At 36.2% G+C, this 16,706-nt stretch overlaps 1 protein-coding gene across 1 annotated transcript in view; it reads right to left on the reverse strand.

The window, feature by feature from the left end:
• TRHDE (thyrotropin releasing hormone degrading enzyme) overlaps positions 1-16,706 on the reverse strand; it is a 196,948-nt gene that overhangs the window by 104,472 nt on the left and 75,770 nt on the right. Inside the window, exon 5 of the mRNA XM_029963508.1 lies at positions 11,441-11,554. Within this exon, the coding sequence (XP_029819368.1) occupies positions 11,441-11,554 (114 nt within the window). The remainder of the gene's footprint in view (positions 1-11,440; positions 11,555-16,706) is intronic.

The raw sequence follows: 16,706 nt of genomic DNA on the forward strand, positions 1-16,706 counted from the left end.
TGTTACAAGTCATTGAGCTCATTGCATAGGCAGGTACGAAAATTTTTGACAGAGGTAGGTAAATACAATTACTACTGCTTTATTTAGCCAAGTTTAAGTTACTTGGCTCTTAGTGCCAAGTTCACATTGCAGGTCGACATGGGACAGGACAATGAACAGAGCTCACAGCAGTGTCACAGCAGATGCCTGCACTGTCTTTCATAATTCTGGTATAGAAATCCTTTCTCCTCAAGAGCTTGAGTCCTATACAAACTTTGTAACCTCCACTTGAAGGAAACCATTATTATCTCTCTTTACAAGTGGAAAAACAGCTGCATGTACAAGTTAAATGACATAGTCAAGGTCACATCAGAGGCAGGTGCAAACCCAGAAAACATCCAATATACGAATTTGTTTCTATACCTTCTATAAATACTGATTGCAGATTGTATGTCAAAACTGCGCCTATTCACTCTGGCAGCAACATTAATGAAACATTCCTGTATACTCTATGAACTCATTATTACAGCACAAGTAGATGGGGCTTTTTCAGCTGAGAAATGACACAGCTTAAAAACTCTTCATATTACATTCATGTAGATGTCCGTAATCCAAAACACTGTGTCAAGAAGAGCTTCATTTACTTTCTTTTTCAAGTCATAAATAAATGCAAAGAGTTAATGAAAAACTATGGAAAGTTTAAATGAGATTTTTTTCACCCTGAAATGATGTATCTCAAACCTTATCTAAATTTTAACAGCTCCCAAATTAACGTCAACCTAGTGCCATAATACAAAGAAACTCTAAGGAATGCTGCATTTTTTTCAAAAGCCACCTTGATGTCCTCAGATAAAATAACCACACAATTACATAATAAATTCTATGTTTAATTTCTTGTGTGGTAAGGTTTTGGTATCAACGTGTTAATTTAAATTATTTTTGTAAGACAGTCAAAAAGCTCTTCCAGTGCTGATCCATCTGGAAATAAACCTTTATGTTAGAATTCATTAGAGCACAAGAACTGTACATTAGAACACAAGAAATGTACCTTGAGCTGACTATATACTCAGGCAATTAAAAACACAGGATGCAGGAAAGCCAATTACCTAACACACTCTCAGTGTTCTCAGCTGGCTGCATGAGGTAAGGTTTGTGAAGGGAAAAGTAATGTCTTGTTCGTATTACTGTTAATTTCCAAATTTTCTCAGGCATATGCAGATAGTAATTGCCCTTTTTTAATGGGAAAAAAAATGTAGGGAAACAATTATTATGACAGTCCTACTCAGCGGAAAACTGCAGAGCTGTAAAGGATTGTAGACAGTTTGGTTACACTTCACTCTCATTCTCCATTAGTCAGTAACAAAGTCCCAGTTTCATCAGATGTATGATATCATGGAATCACAGAATGTGCTGAGTTGGAAGGGACCCACAAGGATCATTGAGTCCAACTCTTAGCCCTGCACAGCATCATCCCCACGAGTCACACCAGGTGCCTGAGAGTATCATCCAAATGCTTCTTGAACTCTGTCAGCCTTGGTGCTGTGACCACTGCCCTCAGAAACCTATTACAGTACCCAACCAAAGGGTGAAGAACCTCTTTCTAATATCCAACCTAAACCTCCCCTGACACAACTTCAGGCCATTCCCTCGAGTCCTGTCACTCGTCACCACAGAGAAGAGATCAGTGCCCACCCCTCTTCTTCCCCTCACAAGGAACTTGTAGACTGCTGTGAGGTCTCCCATAAATCTCATCCAGGCTGAACAGATCAAGTGACCTCAGCCACTCCTCACATGCCTCCCTTCAAGGCCCTTCACCATCCTCACTGCCTTCCTTCGGACACTCTCTAATAGCTTCATATCTTTCTTATATTGTGGTGCCCAAAACTGCACACAATATTCAAGGTGAGGCTGCCCCAGTGCAGAGCAGAGCGGGACAATCTCATCCCTCAACCAGCTGGCAATGTTTTGCCTGATGCCCCCAGGACACAGTTGACCCTCCTGGCTGCCAGGGTACACCGCATACCTGTATGTTACCCACACAGGTGTAAGCATGCAGAGGCATGGACCTGCCTCCAAATTCAAGTTTGGATATCACAATTGACAAACAGTTGCGTGAATGGATTGTTACTGTTTGGAATTAACTCATTAAAAGGATGCTGGATAATCACAAATTAATACCTAAATACAGAGCCTGGAATCAAGAAAATGAGCACATGAGAAACATAGAGTGAAGATTTAAGAAGAAAAATACAAAACATACAGAAAGGACAGGCTACATTTTCATTTTCTGTTTGTTTCTTTGGTTATGTCCTGCAGAACTGAAAACAAGCATTTTAGACTCGTGATTGTTCATTCAAGTTACAACAGCTGAAAAGTCTTTCCTGAAATTTATGGCAGACCATCTAACTGGGATATAAACGGAATAGTTAGTGTGCCTCCAAAAATGCAACCCTACAGTTTAGTGAGAATTAAGAAGTCTTTTGACCTTTAAAGTTAAATTTATTGAACTAAAAGGATTTCCAAAACATTCCCACCTTTTCTCTTTAGTACAAAGCCTCTGAGAACAAATTTGAAAATGACACTCAAATACACTTCCAGGGGGCGCAGAGATAGTTTGCTGGTTAACAAGGGGTCTGCAGCTTGAAGAGGCAACAGGAGGCAGAAATGTAGAAAGAAACTGAAACTGCCTTAATTTTATTGCAGAAACGCTACCTCAGCTGTTGAAGTCCTGGCATCATATTAAGGGGAAAAGGCTAACACATGTGACCAAACTGCTTATACTGATAGAAGAGGGTCTTTCTATTCCCTAGTTAACTTACCCTATGCAGTACAGTGGAATTGATCTCTTTTAACTAATACCTACAGGAGTAAACAAACCCCTAGCATAGAAATTGTAAAGGAAATCAATCTTGGAATGTGTTTAATGAGACCAGTAAGATGTCAAGATGATAGGTGACAGGTCTGCAGCTACACATGAAATAATGACAGAATGTTGTTCAAGATAACTGTCCTTTGAGGGAGTTCAACTGCAAGAGAAAAGCCAAAGACTGTGATCCACCCATAAGGAAAAGAGGCTTCAGGTGAGTCTTGCAGCCAGGCTTGGAGAGTGTTGGTAGCCGCACGTAAGTGCAATGTTATGCAATGTTAACAGAGGGCCAAGGGGTCTGAGCAGGAGTTGGTATTGCAGCACAGGAGCCAAGTTTGAAATAAGGACAGACCTGCTTCCACACAAATTTGAGCCTTCATTTAAAGGCAAAGAGGAAGCGTCTCTGCTCCCTATCTTCCTACTGCACACTTTGAGTCCCAACTCTTCATCTCCTCTCCTCAGAGGTTTCCTTGAACTGTGTACAATCAGTGTCTGGGACACCAGACCTGCGTTCAGAAGAAAAGACATGACAATTATTTCCAGTTGCTTTCCGTCTTTCTCTGTAGAATGCTTCCAGGTGCAGACACTGAAGTGTTGTTACAGATGAACATCTTTCAAATATTTACATTTTCTGACTATTTTTCAAACATCTGTGGTCACTAGATTCAAGTATTTATAACTTCATAGGAATGACTTCTTCCAATGCTTGCCAATAAGACCTCCTCTGCTTTGTACAGGGTTTTCCTGAAAGGCTTATCCTTTCCCTGTGCTCTCTTCTCCTTAGCCAACATTTCAATTCACGTTGTTCTAGGGAGAAAGGTTTACAGAAAGGTAGTGGTCACTCTTTGTGTATTCATCTCCAATAAGGTGCCCACCATTCAATTCTAAATGGAGAGAAAGCAATCGTGAAATAATGTTTTTGGCAGAAAAGACTGTACCTTCAAGAGACATTAAAAATTTATTGTGCATAATAGGATAACAATGATGTAATGGAGAGGGGTTATTGCTGCTGATTTTACAATATCATATCAAGGCATAATGTAAGAGTACAAGTTAGCATGACAATAATGTAATACTTGAGTCACATAAAACTCATTTCTAAAAATTAATATGAAATACCAGGTAAAAGAACTAAAATGGAAAAAAAAAAAAAGGAAAACATCCACTAGCAAAATAAAAGGAACAGCATAATGAAAGCCAAAACTGATAATTAGCATGCAGAAGAGATCAAAGGCCTCAATATTAAAAGCATCGCCTTTGTTCTGGGACAGCCATTTGAACACATTATAGACTGAGAAATCTATATGAATAAAGCTTAACATCAGTGTGCAAATCTGCAAATGATTTTCCTGACAAATTTTCTGAAAATATCTTCTTCAAAATTTAGAGCTTTACTAGCCATCAAGAATACAAAGGAGTTAAGTGATCTTTAATGCCTGAGAAAACAAGCATTTGCAAGACACAAGCCTTGGGTTTATAGAGAAAGTGCCCCCTAAGGAAAAAGAAATAGAGGCAAATTTTGAAAGCTATCAGAGAACACCAATATATACACCACAAGCAGTTGAGTTCTAATAAAATATATTTCAGGGTGAAGCTGAACAAACCAGAGGAATATCATCTATGAGGAAACCTAGGGTTCAGTAAAATACATTAAGGCCAGATAAGATCCACTGAGGGCCAACAGCAAGTTCTTTCTGTCTACGTGCTTATAAATCCTAAATTGTCATAACACAGTCTCTCAAGTACTTGTGAAGGAAAGCAATGTTTCTTTCTCTCTTCACAACAGTAACTTTTTGTAAATACCTTGAGCAGCTTACAGACTGCTTTTTTTTTTAATTTACATCTCTGCATGTGTGCTTTAATTATGTGTACAGTTTGTTGAAGGAGACCTGAAACAGATTCTGTATTTATCAGCTGTGAACATGTCACAGTTCCATGTCTACCTTCATAACCCTCTTTTCTGCATTTTCAGTCAAAGACCTTGCAAAATTTCTGTCCCCGTACTTGAAAAATATTCACACTGACTGACAAATTTTGTTGTTATAAAACAAGGTAGATGTTCTAGGAGGTCATAGTTAAGGAAGACCAATAGCTCTGAGTATCAGCAAAGAGAACTGGATATGTATTTTCTTTTCAATAAAGTGCCAAATCAGATACTCATGACCACCTGCTTACGTTGCCAATCAGAAGGGTAATCCATTTGGAGTTTTTAAGCAATTTCACCAGCTACTTCAACTTCTGTTTCCTCTCTCTACTTTGTTTATCAGATATAGCCTTTATTTGGTTGTACACCAGATGCATTACAAAGTATGAAGCTTATCCTCTAATTCAAACTCCAGAGAAGAAATTTGTAGAGGAAAATCATCTCAATTCAAGAAATAGTAAATAATACTTAAATGAAAAGTGGCTTCAAGATGTGGTTGGTATACTGAGTCAACTGCCAGCAACAATTGCCAGAGGTCACCAGCAATGAGGTATTACACACCTAGACTCTGTTGCAACCTGAAAGTGATGAGATTCAGTGAGCTAAGCCATGAAGAAACCACAGATGTTTTACAGGTACTCCAAAAATTACTTATCAATTATCAGTTTGTGCTCCAAGTTACTGTATACTGCCACAATTTTAAAATAAACAGTGGTAGCACACTCAGAACTGCTGAAAATTTGGGAAACAGTCTTTCAGTTAAGAATGCCCTCAAATATACAACTAAACTGGGCCACTGAACTTCCCATATCAACTATGTTTCCCGATAAGTGCACATTCATGTTTCAGAAGGGCAATCCTGCAGTGCGTCCTTCCTTGAGGCAAAAGTTGCTGTAAAGTTTTTATCTCATTTTACTGAAGACAAGGGGTTACTAATTCAAAATTATGTGAAATTCAGGCAGGTGACTTAAGTTTTTTTCTGAAACTAAACCCTCTAAACCCTGAACTCAGAAGATTTGAACTCATGACCCTAAAGCTCTCATCATAATGTCATTTAAACTGCTATCTCAAGATGTGCAGAAAATGACACAAAGAAAGAAGAGACAGTGACATTCTCCAAACCTGTACTTAATCTCTTGAATAAATGTTTCTTCTAAATGCTGGTATTCACTTATGTCTGACCTCTAACTGTTAAGAGTTAACTGCTCAAATTTAAGAATTCCATATATTAATCTACCTTGCTAGAGCATTAAAAAAACCCACCTGTGTTCAGGAAGACCACGTGGAAATGGAAATCCATTTTCTTAGTTATAAGCAAAATTTAGTATAATGACTTCTTAACTGGTATACATAAAAAGGGCTAGTAATTAGCAAACAGAAGATCTTGCGCCTTACGATCTCTTTTTTCCTGCCAAAGTCAATTATACATAAGATTCTAGTTAATTTTACATTGAAAGCTTCCCCCATCGTTGAGTTAAAACAGAAAATCATATAAGGACTGACTTCACTGCGTAGTTACTGGAGGAAAAACATTCCATGTGGTATTAATTAAAGGCTTACTTTACACCAGCATGGGGAGCCTTTAACCAAAAAAGAAAACGTGAAAGTAGTTTTAAAAAATGAGAGGCTGAATCTCACTCAATGCTGAGCCAGCATGATATTTATGTTGGATTCAGAAGGATCAAGCAGGCTACAGCTCAGGTGTGAAATGCCAAAATAATAATGAAATAAATGAAAAAGGCCCATGTCTTAAGTCTACCTCAAAACTTATATTATTTTCTGGGGTTTCTATGAGTCAAACAATGCCTTAGAAATCTTTACAGATGGAGGCAAACACTTTAGGAGGCAATGTGAGTTAAAGTACATTAAAGATATACATGTGTCTAATGGCTGCATTCGCTTTTATTATTTTCAACTAAGTCAATGAGAAAGATAGGCAATTAAGATAATTTATCAATTTTTTACTTATTTTGAAACAGAAATGTTATTATGCAACCTCATTATTATTTTCAACTGCCTGTAGTAATGGCAGGATTGTCCATACTGTGGAACCTAATAATGTAAAGGAAACATGATTCACTTTAAGAAATAGGAAAGATGTCCTTCTATGTAGACACAAAGTTTTTAATTTAATACTAAGAAAAATTCTGACAAATATGACCATCCTTACCTATAAAAGTAGTAAGCAGACAAGAAAGTGGGAGATCCCAGAGCATCAATGGATCAAGAAGACGTAGGATTCAAAGTTTTGCTGATGTACTACACCTTGACTCTGTCAATAAGGTTGTCAGCAAAGCAAACTTCTATATAATAAAGAAAAGGGAGAAGGCAGCTGGGGTCTGTGAAATGCTTTCTCAGCATCAAGCCAGGTACTGACTGCTAAAGTATTTGATGCTCGTTTGATGGATGTAAGGGCAAATTACATGCCAGTAATTCCTGCTGTCACAGTACTCAAAACCTACCCCAATGCCACAGACATTCAAGGACAAACATGATGGTTCCTTCTACCAGAAAATAAGAAGGCAAAAGACCAGTCAATAAATTCCTGTATCTGCAAGCCTCAGCTGAATTCCTTCCTTTACAAAGCCACATGCAAAAGATTTCAAGATAACGAGAGAAACAGTCCAAGAGGAAGATGGAATATACAGCTGGAAACAGGCCTCTGAAAGGAAGGTGATCAGGGTAGATAGATAGAGCTATGAAGTAGAAATTACCAGAATGCAGCTTTCTGCTGCAATTTTTTCTTTTCTCTGATCCTAAAACTAGCAGAGGCCCCTTCCACAGAGGTGAGATTACCTTGAATCGGTCATAAATTCTTACAGCTCAAGAACTTACGTCCAGCTGTGGTTGCTTTTTGATGGCAAAGAGAGACAACTAAACAGTTACATCTTAAGACTTTAATACAGAAATCTCATCTCTTTCTAAGTTATGAAGTAGCAACAGCTAGGGAATTCACATGGAGATGACTACTCTGAGCACACATGATGAAGTGAAATTCTCTGATCTCTGGGAGGAACACTTAGCAGAGACAGCTTTCTTTCTAAAACTATCCTGACAACACAGAAACAATTGATTAAACTTCCAAGACTTAAAGAATGAGATCTAAGACTAAGAATTTGAGGCATTTTGGAATAAGAATTTTAAAAAACTCTTAATTTGAGGTTCAGACAAGGCAAGAGGATGAAATGGGAAGAATGGTGAAATCCTTTCCATGGAAAATGTCTAACTGTATAGCAGAGACAGATTTCCTGCAAAATCAAACATAGCTTCATCTGGTAAAAAGTTACATGTAGAGACTTATTTTTCAGCTGAAGGAAGGAAATGAGAATTTTTAGCTTTCATTTGAAGTAACTTAAATTTGAAAAAGGATATTGAGACCAGTGGTCACAAAGCTTCTCAGCACAGAAAACTCATCTTTCTCTTTTAAAACCTGCAAAACTTCATTCACTTCCTTGGAAGAGTTCTGATGTTTCTTGCATTTACTGCAGTGGATAATAGACACCTCCATCAGAATGACTCTTCATTCACCCAAAATTTTAATAGGAGGATCCAGTACATAATGATGGCAAGTGTTTAATAAGGACTGGATTTCCTTTCTCATTAAGATAATGCAAGCCTGATGAAGTATGTAAATGCCTTCTGGACAAAATAAGAAATTTTAGACCTGCTGGAATGCTCAGTAAAGTGTTACAGCTCCATGGCAGGTTCAGTCACTGTTACTCATTAGTCTCTCCTGCTGCAAAAGAGTCTATAAAACAACTGAAGAAAAACAGATATAAAGGAAGAACCTCAGTAGGAAAAGAAAAATTTAAGCAAGCTAAAGAACCTAGAGAAGAAGGAGAAGCCACGAAACGCGTTTCAGGAAAAAAACCATGGGTCTCTGCTTTGTGCAGAACTCAGTGCTGTTGGTTTAGGTTAAAATGGTGTGTTATAATGGTGTGAACACGCCTTACAGATAACTCTCCTCCAGACTCTCAGCTTCAGCCATACCAAGACTACGAATGTCAAATAAGATGGACACTGAAAAACACTCAGCTGTGCTAAAAGAGAAGCATCTTCAGACAAGTAGTAGCAAAACTTTAGAGGCTTATGAGCCTTAATGATGGAAGTTTATGTGTCTGTAGCCTATAAATATTGAACAACTTAGGTAGGAAGCTGTGGATAGATTAATTTTTTTCAGATGTATCCATACTGCCCAAGTTGCATTTCCAAACAGAAGTCCTTTTTCTGCAATGGACTACCAGTCTTCTGCTCTACACTTATTCAAAAGAAAATGTGAAAAGAAGCCTTTAGTAAACTGAAAAGAAGCTGAATTCGACATTTTAGTCCATGGGCTTCTTGAGAAAACTTTCAAGGTTAACATTTCAGAACTAAAAGAGAAAGAAGTTAACTATGTAACTTTCCCAATTCTTTAGAAATAAAGAGGATTTTGGAATATCACCATTTTCCTGATGCAAAAACCTGTGGTAACATACACCATAATGTTTTCTTTTATTTTTATTTCACGGGTACGACATACTGCTGAGAAAACACTACCTGGAATGCTGGAATATTGCACTGTTTAGCCATCATTACAGAAAATCAATCTTGTAGTTCTTGTTTTTGCAACTGATTCATGAAGCTTGTACCGCATCCTTTTTCTTTCTTTTCTACATGCTCACTTTAATTTTTTTCAAGTTTATAAATGTCAGTCAGTGTGATCTAAACAGCAAATGCATTTTATACCAATAACAAACACCAGCAAGCCTAATTTCAGTAACTGTAACTTTTGCTTCCTCTTTCAACAATCTCTGTAATGAGGCTGAAACACAACAGTATTGACTCCTTCTCTAGTCTGCAAAAGAATGCGGCATGTTTAAATGTTTAACTCATTAAGAGAATCTTCTCATTTTCTAATTATTTAAATATGTGTATGGTCATTTTTCTATCAAAGGCCACAGCTACTCAAAGCCTCATGAACAGTTTATGTCTACCTTCTTTTTAATTTAAGGAAAAGCTTGACAGATTAATATTTTTTCAGGCACAGCAGTATTTCTGTAGTTAATTCTAATTTATGCAGCACATTTCTGATTTCCCAGTTTAACTGCCATACCTTGTTCAAGCCATTCACTTTGCCTGTATTCTGCTAAAATGCCAAGATTTCATGTGATGGGCATGTCATTTGCATAACAGTGAAGATTACATTAATTCCACAAAAATTTCAAGCAAATATACTATATTCCAAATATTTTCTAAAGCAAAGTTATTCTGAATTTGCTAGACTGATAATGTGAAGAACAATTGACTGACGATTTGAAGATAAAATTCAGTGTATAAATGTTGTCATCTATGACACTTCACTATGCTAGAATCATAAAGGCTTGCCAGATTTCATTGCAGTTATAATTAGAATCATTACATTGTAATTCAGGTTGTCTTCTTCATAAAGATGAACAGAATGAGTTTTAATATAGCCAAAGCCACGTAAATCCAACAAGCCTACGTATGCAAGACAGATGTCAGTACAGATAAAGATTCGTTTCCCTCTTCATAATGCAATTATAGACCAAAATTGACACCTTAAAGAAAAAATTAACATACTACAAAAAATTCAAACTTCACAAGAAGCAGACATAAAGCAAGAGTATCTGTATACAATTATTTTCAAAAATTAGCTTTAACTCACAATTATAGCATCTTCATTTCATGGCATACAAAAATTAATGGCATAAGAATACTCAATAAATTACTCAGAAATCAGAAAAAGAAAATTTCAGAAGTTAGTTTGCAAGAGTCTAAGCAAAACATCCAAGCTCCAACAAATCTCCATCAGACAATCGGGATTTATAATAAATATTTTGCCACTTAATTAAATATCCGTAAATATAAAAGGTTAGCAAATAAAAACATGTCTCCAATGGACAACAAAATCTCTATAGAAACCTTCAATAGGGTTCATACAAAATTTCCTTGTACTGAGGTCTCATATTTCCTGTTTTTCTTATAAATATAATATAGCCAGATTACAGCAATTCATATAAACTAGACCTTACTAGGTACAATGTGATTCAACAGAAGGACTTCAAAATAATGTACCAGCACAGAATTTCCAGTCTGCCCTCAGAGAGCTCCTTTATTTGCACACCAGTTGACAAAGCATGTTCAACCACATACAGCCAGAAATCATACTGAAAGCTAGATTCTCAGCTCATATACTCCATGTTAATTTATGCCGCTAGATAGACAAACAGTAGCAGGAAGATAAAAAGAATAAACTTAGGGAGAGAACAGAATACTGTCAGAAAAAATATGCTCCATTTTATAAAATGTTTTGTGAAACATTTCTTTCCAATTTATCTTGTAGATAAAATTCAACCATATCAATGTTTTAAAAAATGGTCCAAGTTAAATCATAACTGCTTTAATCCAAAATATTTCTGAGCAGAGAGACAGTAGCTATTTTAATGCTGGGTTACGACAGACATGACATTATTTCCTTTGCAATAAATTGAACACTTTTGGAATGCTGTCAAATTATTTCACACCTAGTGATTTTGTTTCATTCAACATCTGATACTTGCATGCATCATTTGGTATTTTTCAGCAGTCCTTTTCTATAACAGAAGCAGGAGTATAATAGCAAAGCAACTTTTCTGTGGAGTTTTCACATTAACAAAATAGAACTGACTTACCATGTTCCACCCTGGGTAGAGGTAGTCTGTCCCAACAAATTCAAAATAGTGAGCAAAACCTTCTTTCAACCACACATCCTCCCACCAAACTGGAGTCACAAGGTCACCAAACCACTGCAAAGAAAAGTTCAAATGCATGACCTTTAGGAACCCATGTTTGCATATATTTCATTTATAAGGAACACATTCTCCAAAAGTTTTAATAAAAACAGCAGTATACACCGCCCACTGAAACTCAACTGTTTTTTTCATGTACTAATTAATTCAGCCTTTACAGGATGCATAAGTTAATGAAGTAAAACATTAGAAAAGAAGAAGTGGGGAAAAGAAGCATTGAGGACAGTATTCACAATGTGAACTTTAGTTATCTGAAGTAGATGCTCACCTAGGTTTAAGGGAATAACATATGCACTGGACAGAAAAAGGCTTCTAACTTGAATAACCTGATCCATTACCTGGAAACATCACTATGCATAGTATGAAAATTGAAAAATTGGGAAAACATTCCCCACCTCAGACCTAAATTTTAGCACTTCTTTCTCCACAATGTCTGCCCACTAAGATTTACAATACTAGTGATGCTCCTCTCAGAAGGTCTTCTAAGGAAAGCAGTTTTATATAATAATGCCATCTTTCTGTGAGTAGGACTCAGACGCCTAAAAGCAGGTAGTTGATGCCACTTAGAGAACATCCTAGGGTATCTGAGATACCCACACAGGCCTAGAAAACTTCACAGAGGAATTAGAGGAGAATTGCAGCCTTCCCAAGCAGCAACCAGAAGCAGAGGTATCTGAAACGGCATAGGCCACCAATGTATATGCAAAGGAAGCCTACTTGAGGGTTGACTGCCTTTCCCATTCCCCCAGGTCACCCCTCAATTTGCCCTACTGACTTCTAATTTAGCAAGAAGGACAGAATCTCAAGGATAATTAAACTCCTATGAAAGTACATAAAGATCATCATCTGAAAAGAGGAGAAGAGCTGGATCTGAGGGTGAGGCAAGAACACATCCATTAGGTACTCTGCTTAGTAAGCCATCAAGAGACACGGCACAGGGCATGCGGGTGTCAGAGGGATTTTACACAGAGCTAAGATGATCACCGGAAGATGAACAAGGACAAGAATTCAAAGGAAATCAGATGTCATAAATTCTTCTGCTCATGGATGATCCTGTTTAAATGATTGTAATGGCCCTATGCAACCTGAATCACTGTAACACCAGTGGTAGGAGTAGGAACATATACACTATTATGAAAACATATTTCATACTCTCTGTAGCACCTTTTATGCCCAACAAATACCAAAACTTTGTTTCAGTAAAATTATGTCAGTTTTCTCATAATATGAATAAAAATGAGAAAAATTAATAATCAACAGAAATAATTTTGAGCTTTCATGGGTTTGCAAGCTCTGAAAATACACAGAAAGGGAGCAGAAATTAAGTATTCCACAGGCAGAGACTCAGGTTAGAGTAGAAGAGCTGCTGCTGAACTGTAATGAGAGTGGAGAATGAATGAAAGTGGAGTTGGCCAATAAGCAGTTCGCTTTCATGACATCTGGCTTGTTTGAAGGCTTTGTCTGGGACCTGAATGAAAGGTCTTGCTTCTGTCATGTCTTTGCAGAGTGAGAATAGTGCCAAGGAAGGATCAATGCTGCAATGAGGATCCACAGCGAAGTAAACACTAGTGCTTCAAAGAACAAACTAGCAGAAAGATTACCAGATTGCCACACAAGGTTCAATAAATAGGATTTGAATGAAAAAATGAAGCAAAATGTGACTCTAAATGTCACTAACAACCAACTTAAGAATTCATACACTAAGTGAAGCTAAAATTAATGCACACTCAGTGAGCATAATGTAGTTGAAGGCTACCAATAAATTAACTCTCTATAGGGCTGCCAAAGATAGATCCTGTTCTTAAGAACATTCAACTGAAAAGACAAAGAAATATTGCAAATATATTAATGTAGCTAATGCATTTTCAGAATTTGAAATGTTGAAATGAATGTAACTTTCATACATCAAGGAGTATGACAGTTATATTCATACCAGAATAGGTTGATTAAATGATTTGCGACGACAGACTAAACACAATAGCATAGAGCTTATTTCTTGAATTGCAAGAGGACTGCTGAACAAATATGAAACAAGTAATAGTCATTTTGTACTATGACTATTCAGAGAGAGATTTAAAAAAAATAAAGGTTGTAAAATTCATAATACCTGTAACTTGAATTAATAAGATTAGTTTATGACGTCATAAAAGAGAATTTGTTATATTCCTTTGTGAGTTTTCTGGGTTTATTTATTACTGATACAACTACTCATACAATTAAAACAATTTGTTTAATTATGCACCTAAAGGAAGAAATGTTTTACAGTCATTAAACCAGCATATCCATATGAAAATGCAGGGAATTTGCTTAACTAGTCTTGAACAGTATCAGAGAGTTATGGATGTCAGAGAAAGAGCAGTGCCAGAGAACGCAAGTAAGAAAGCCAAATTTTCCAGCAGAAAGGTGCTATTATCTTCCTAGGTGTTACATATCTGAAAGGAAAACTGTAAGTAAAGTATTTAATTTCTTTAAGTATTTATTTGTGTATTTGACTATAAACACTATCTGCCTGGAATGAAGATCATTACTTCATTTTTATTTTAAAATTTATTGATTACATAAATTTCTCATCCCCCTCAAGTATTAGGTTCAATCTGATATGCAGAAGGTACTTATTTTACAGATACACTGAGAGGACACCCTTTCCTATATGCTTCCTTTACAGATTATTAAAAAAATGTTGATGTAGAACTTTTAAATTTCTTTTCAGCTTTCATGCCTCTTTAACTCAATCTGTCACATCAAGTTTTGTTCTCAGGTGGGAAAACTATCACAAAAATGATGGTGCATAAATTCAAAGGAATTTTCCTTCAAAGACTGTAGGTGGGACTGATCTGTGATATGCCCATAAAACTGATTACTACCCTAATTAGAATTAATTTAATAAATTATGGTAATTATTTTGAGCTATCAAATTAAGCTGCTAGAAATACGTGTGTTTTGACCAATATCTCTCTTATGGTTTGGGGCTTGGAAGAGAAGGTTTTATGCCAAAACACTCATTCTTTCACTTATTAATTTTTTTAATTAATAAAATGTTCTAAAAGAACACTCAACCTGAAATATCAAAAAATACAACCTACGTAATGACAAAACCAAAGCTACCTACTTAACTGTAATGCATCTCTCCTAAAACATGAGCCTAAAATAAATACCTGGTCAAGCATGACAAAGTCAACTGTGAAGAAACTGGACACAAAATTCTTTCTTATACACTTTTCACCTGTATTTTCACAACCACAGAATTTGTCTTTTTGCAATGCTGGCTCATTTTCTATCTGTCCTGAAGACTGTACTCAAGCATTAATACCCAGCAGGTTTGGGAATTACAATTTTAAACAGGCAAATCTAAAGGCAATACTCTCATTTTTTAATATTCATCTGTTTTTTTCAATCTTGGAAACAACATTAGCAAAGCAATTGCTGTGCTACTTGAAGTAACAGGGGTCTCATACAAATCAGTTTACTATATGCTCAGATATGTTCCATAAGTTTTAAAGTCATGGGTTTAAAGTCAGGGAAAATGGACAATGACAAAATTCTTAGGAAAAAAAAAAAACTAAAAAGAAAAAAGAATGTTTTCTTATGAGAGTTCTATTTCCTCTTAACTGAAATTTAAAAAAAAAAATCAATAAATAAAAAAGCAAAACTGGAAATGTGGATTCTACTTCTGGCTGCACCAGAAGTGATTTTGGTTAAACGCTGTTACTCTATGTGTAAAATTGAGTGAAGGGGAGGAATATTCATGTATCACCACAGGTTAGCAAGTGAGATGCTTCACAGCAAAAGACAATGAAAAATGCAGTGAATAATTAACAATTAAACAGCAGAGGCAAGAAATGCCGGACCCAACCAGGTCTCAGTTCAGGACATTTTCAATTAAGATAGTATTGTTTAGAGTTCCTGCTCTAAAGTTTCCTTGAGGGAGTATGAGTAAGATAAAAGCAGACAAAATTACTAAATAAAGACAATACTGTGATGGAGGTGCTAGACAGTATTTTGCAGCTTATATTTTTTTGAGAGTTTCTCCCTCAAAAATTTATTTGCAGATGAACAATCATACTCTCTGTGACTCAATTCTGCATCTAAAAAGTAGAAATAATGTTTCTTTCACCTGAATATTTTCTATCTTGTGTAGTTATCCAGTGAAGCAGTTAAGCAAAGAGCTGATCTGCAAGATGCTGAAACAGAAACAGCAGCAACAGGAATAGAGGAAGCTACATTTAATTAAGCAAACAGCACTGGAAGTAATATCCACATGGACACCAAGTAAACCTCCTCATTTGCTATTTTAAGGTCACTTAAAAGCACTTTATGACCACATTTCTACCCTAAAATAAATTCAGTTACAGTTTTCACCCACTTCATGGTCCTCTGACATTCCCAGAAGAATGTGAAAAGGCTTCAGTTTCAATGAGAATCGAATAAACAAACTTGGAATGTTACTGATGTGATAATTGCCCACATCTGAAGTACAAATTGCTCTGGAAGCAGAGGAAATTATCAAAGCAGTGCAAAGAATAACTGGAAGTAATGAAATTACTTCACAAAAACTAAGATTTAAAGCTGAACTTAGAAAAAGGTATTGACCATCAGATTTAATCAAAAGGTTTTAAGGGAAGTCACATAACCCTGTAATCAGGAGCACTGAGCCTGGCTTTACAAATATACCACATAGAAGAATCTAATACTAGCAAGAGCTGGGATTTCATGATCTAATGTGTGTTTTCCTCGCCTGATTCCTAAGGCACTGTAATTTTTCTAGCTGAACAGTGTGCTACCCTATTGTAATGCACAATAAAGAGCTTATAATAAAATCAGATGATCATATCAAGATCAAACCAGCAATAACATTAAAAAAAAATTCATGTTGTAGTTAGGGACTTCATATTCATTGACAGATTTAATGTGAAACATTAATATGAACATGAACCAAATATTATTATTTCCAGGTTCATCTGCCAGAACTCCATTACAATGGCTCCCTTTTACATGGGAATTCTTATTTGCAGAAAGTGTTAAGAATTTGCATTGCCTTTAAAGAACACTGTGTAAAGTCACAGATGTAAGCCATGGTGATTACACAGTAGGATTTCATTCACTTTAACCTGAAGGCTATGATTATGCCTCTTATGAGTGTAAGAAAGCG

Source organism: Manacus vitellinus, unplaced genomic scaffold (assembly GCF_001715985.3).
Source record: "Manacus vitellinus isolate BGI_N305 unplaced genomic scaffold, ASM171598v3 scaffold_5_pilon, whole genome shotgun sequence".
NCBI classification, from domain to species: Eukaryota; Metazoa; Chordata; class Aves; order Passeriformes; family Pipridae; genus Manacus; species Manacus vitellinus.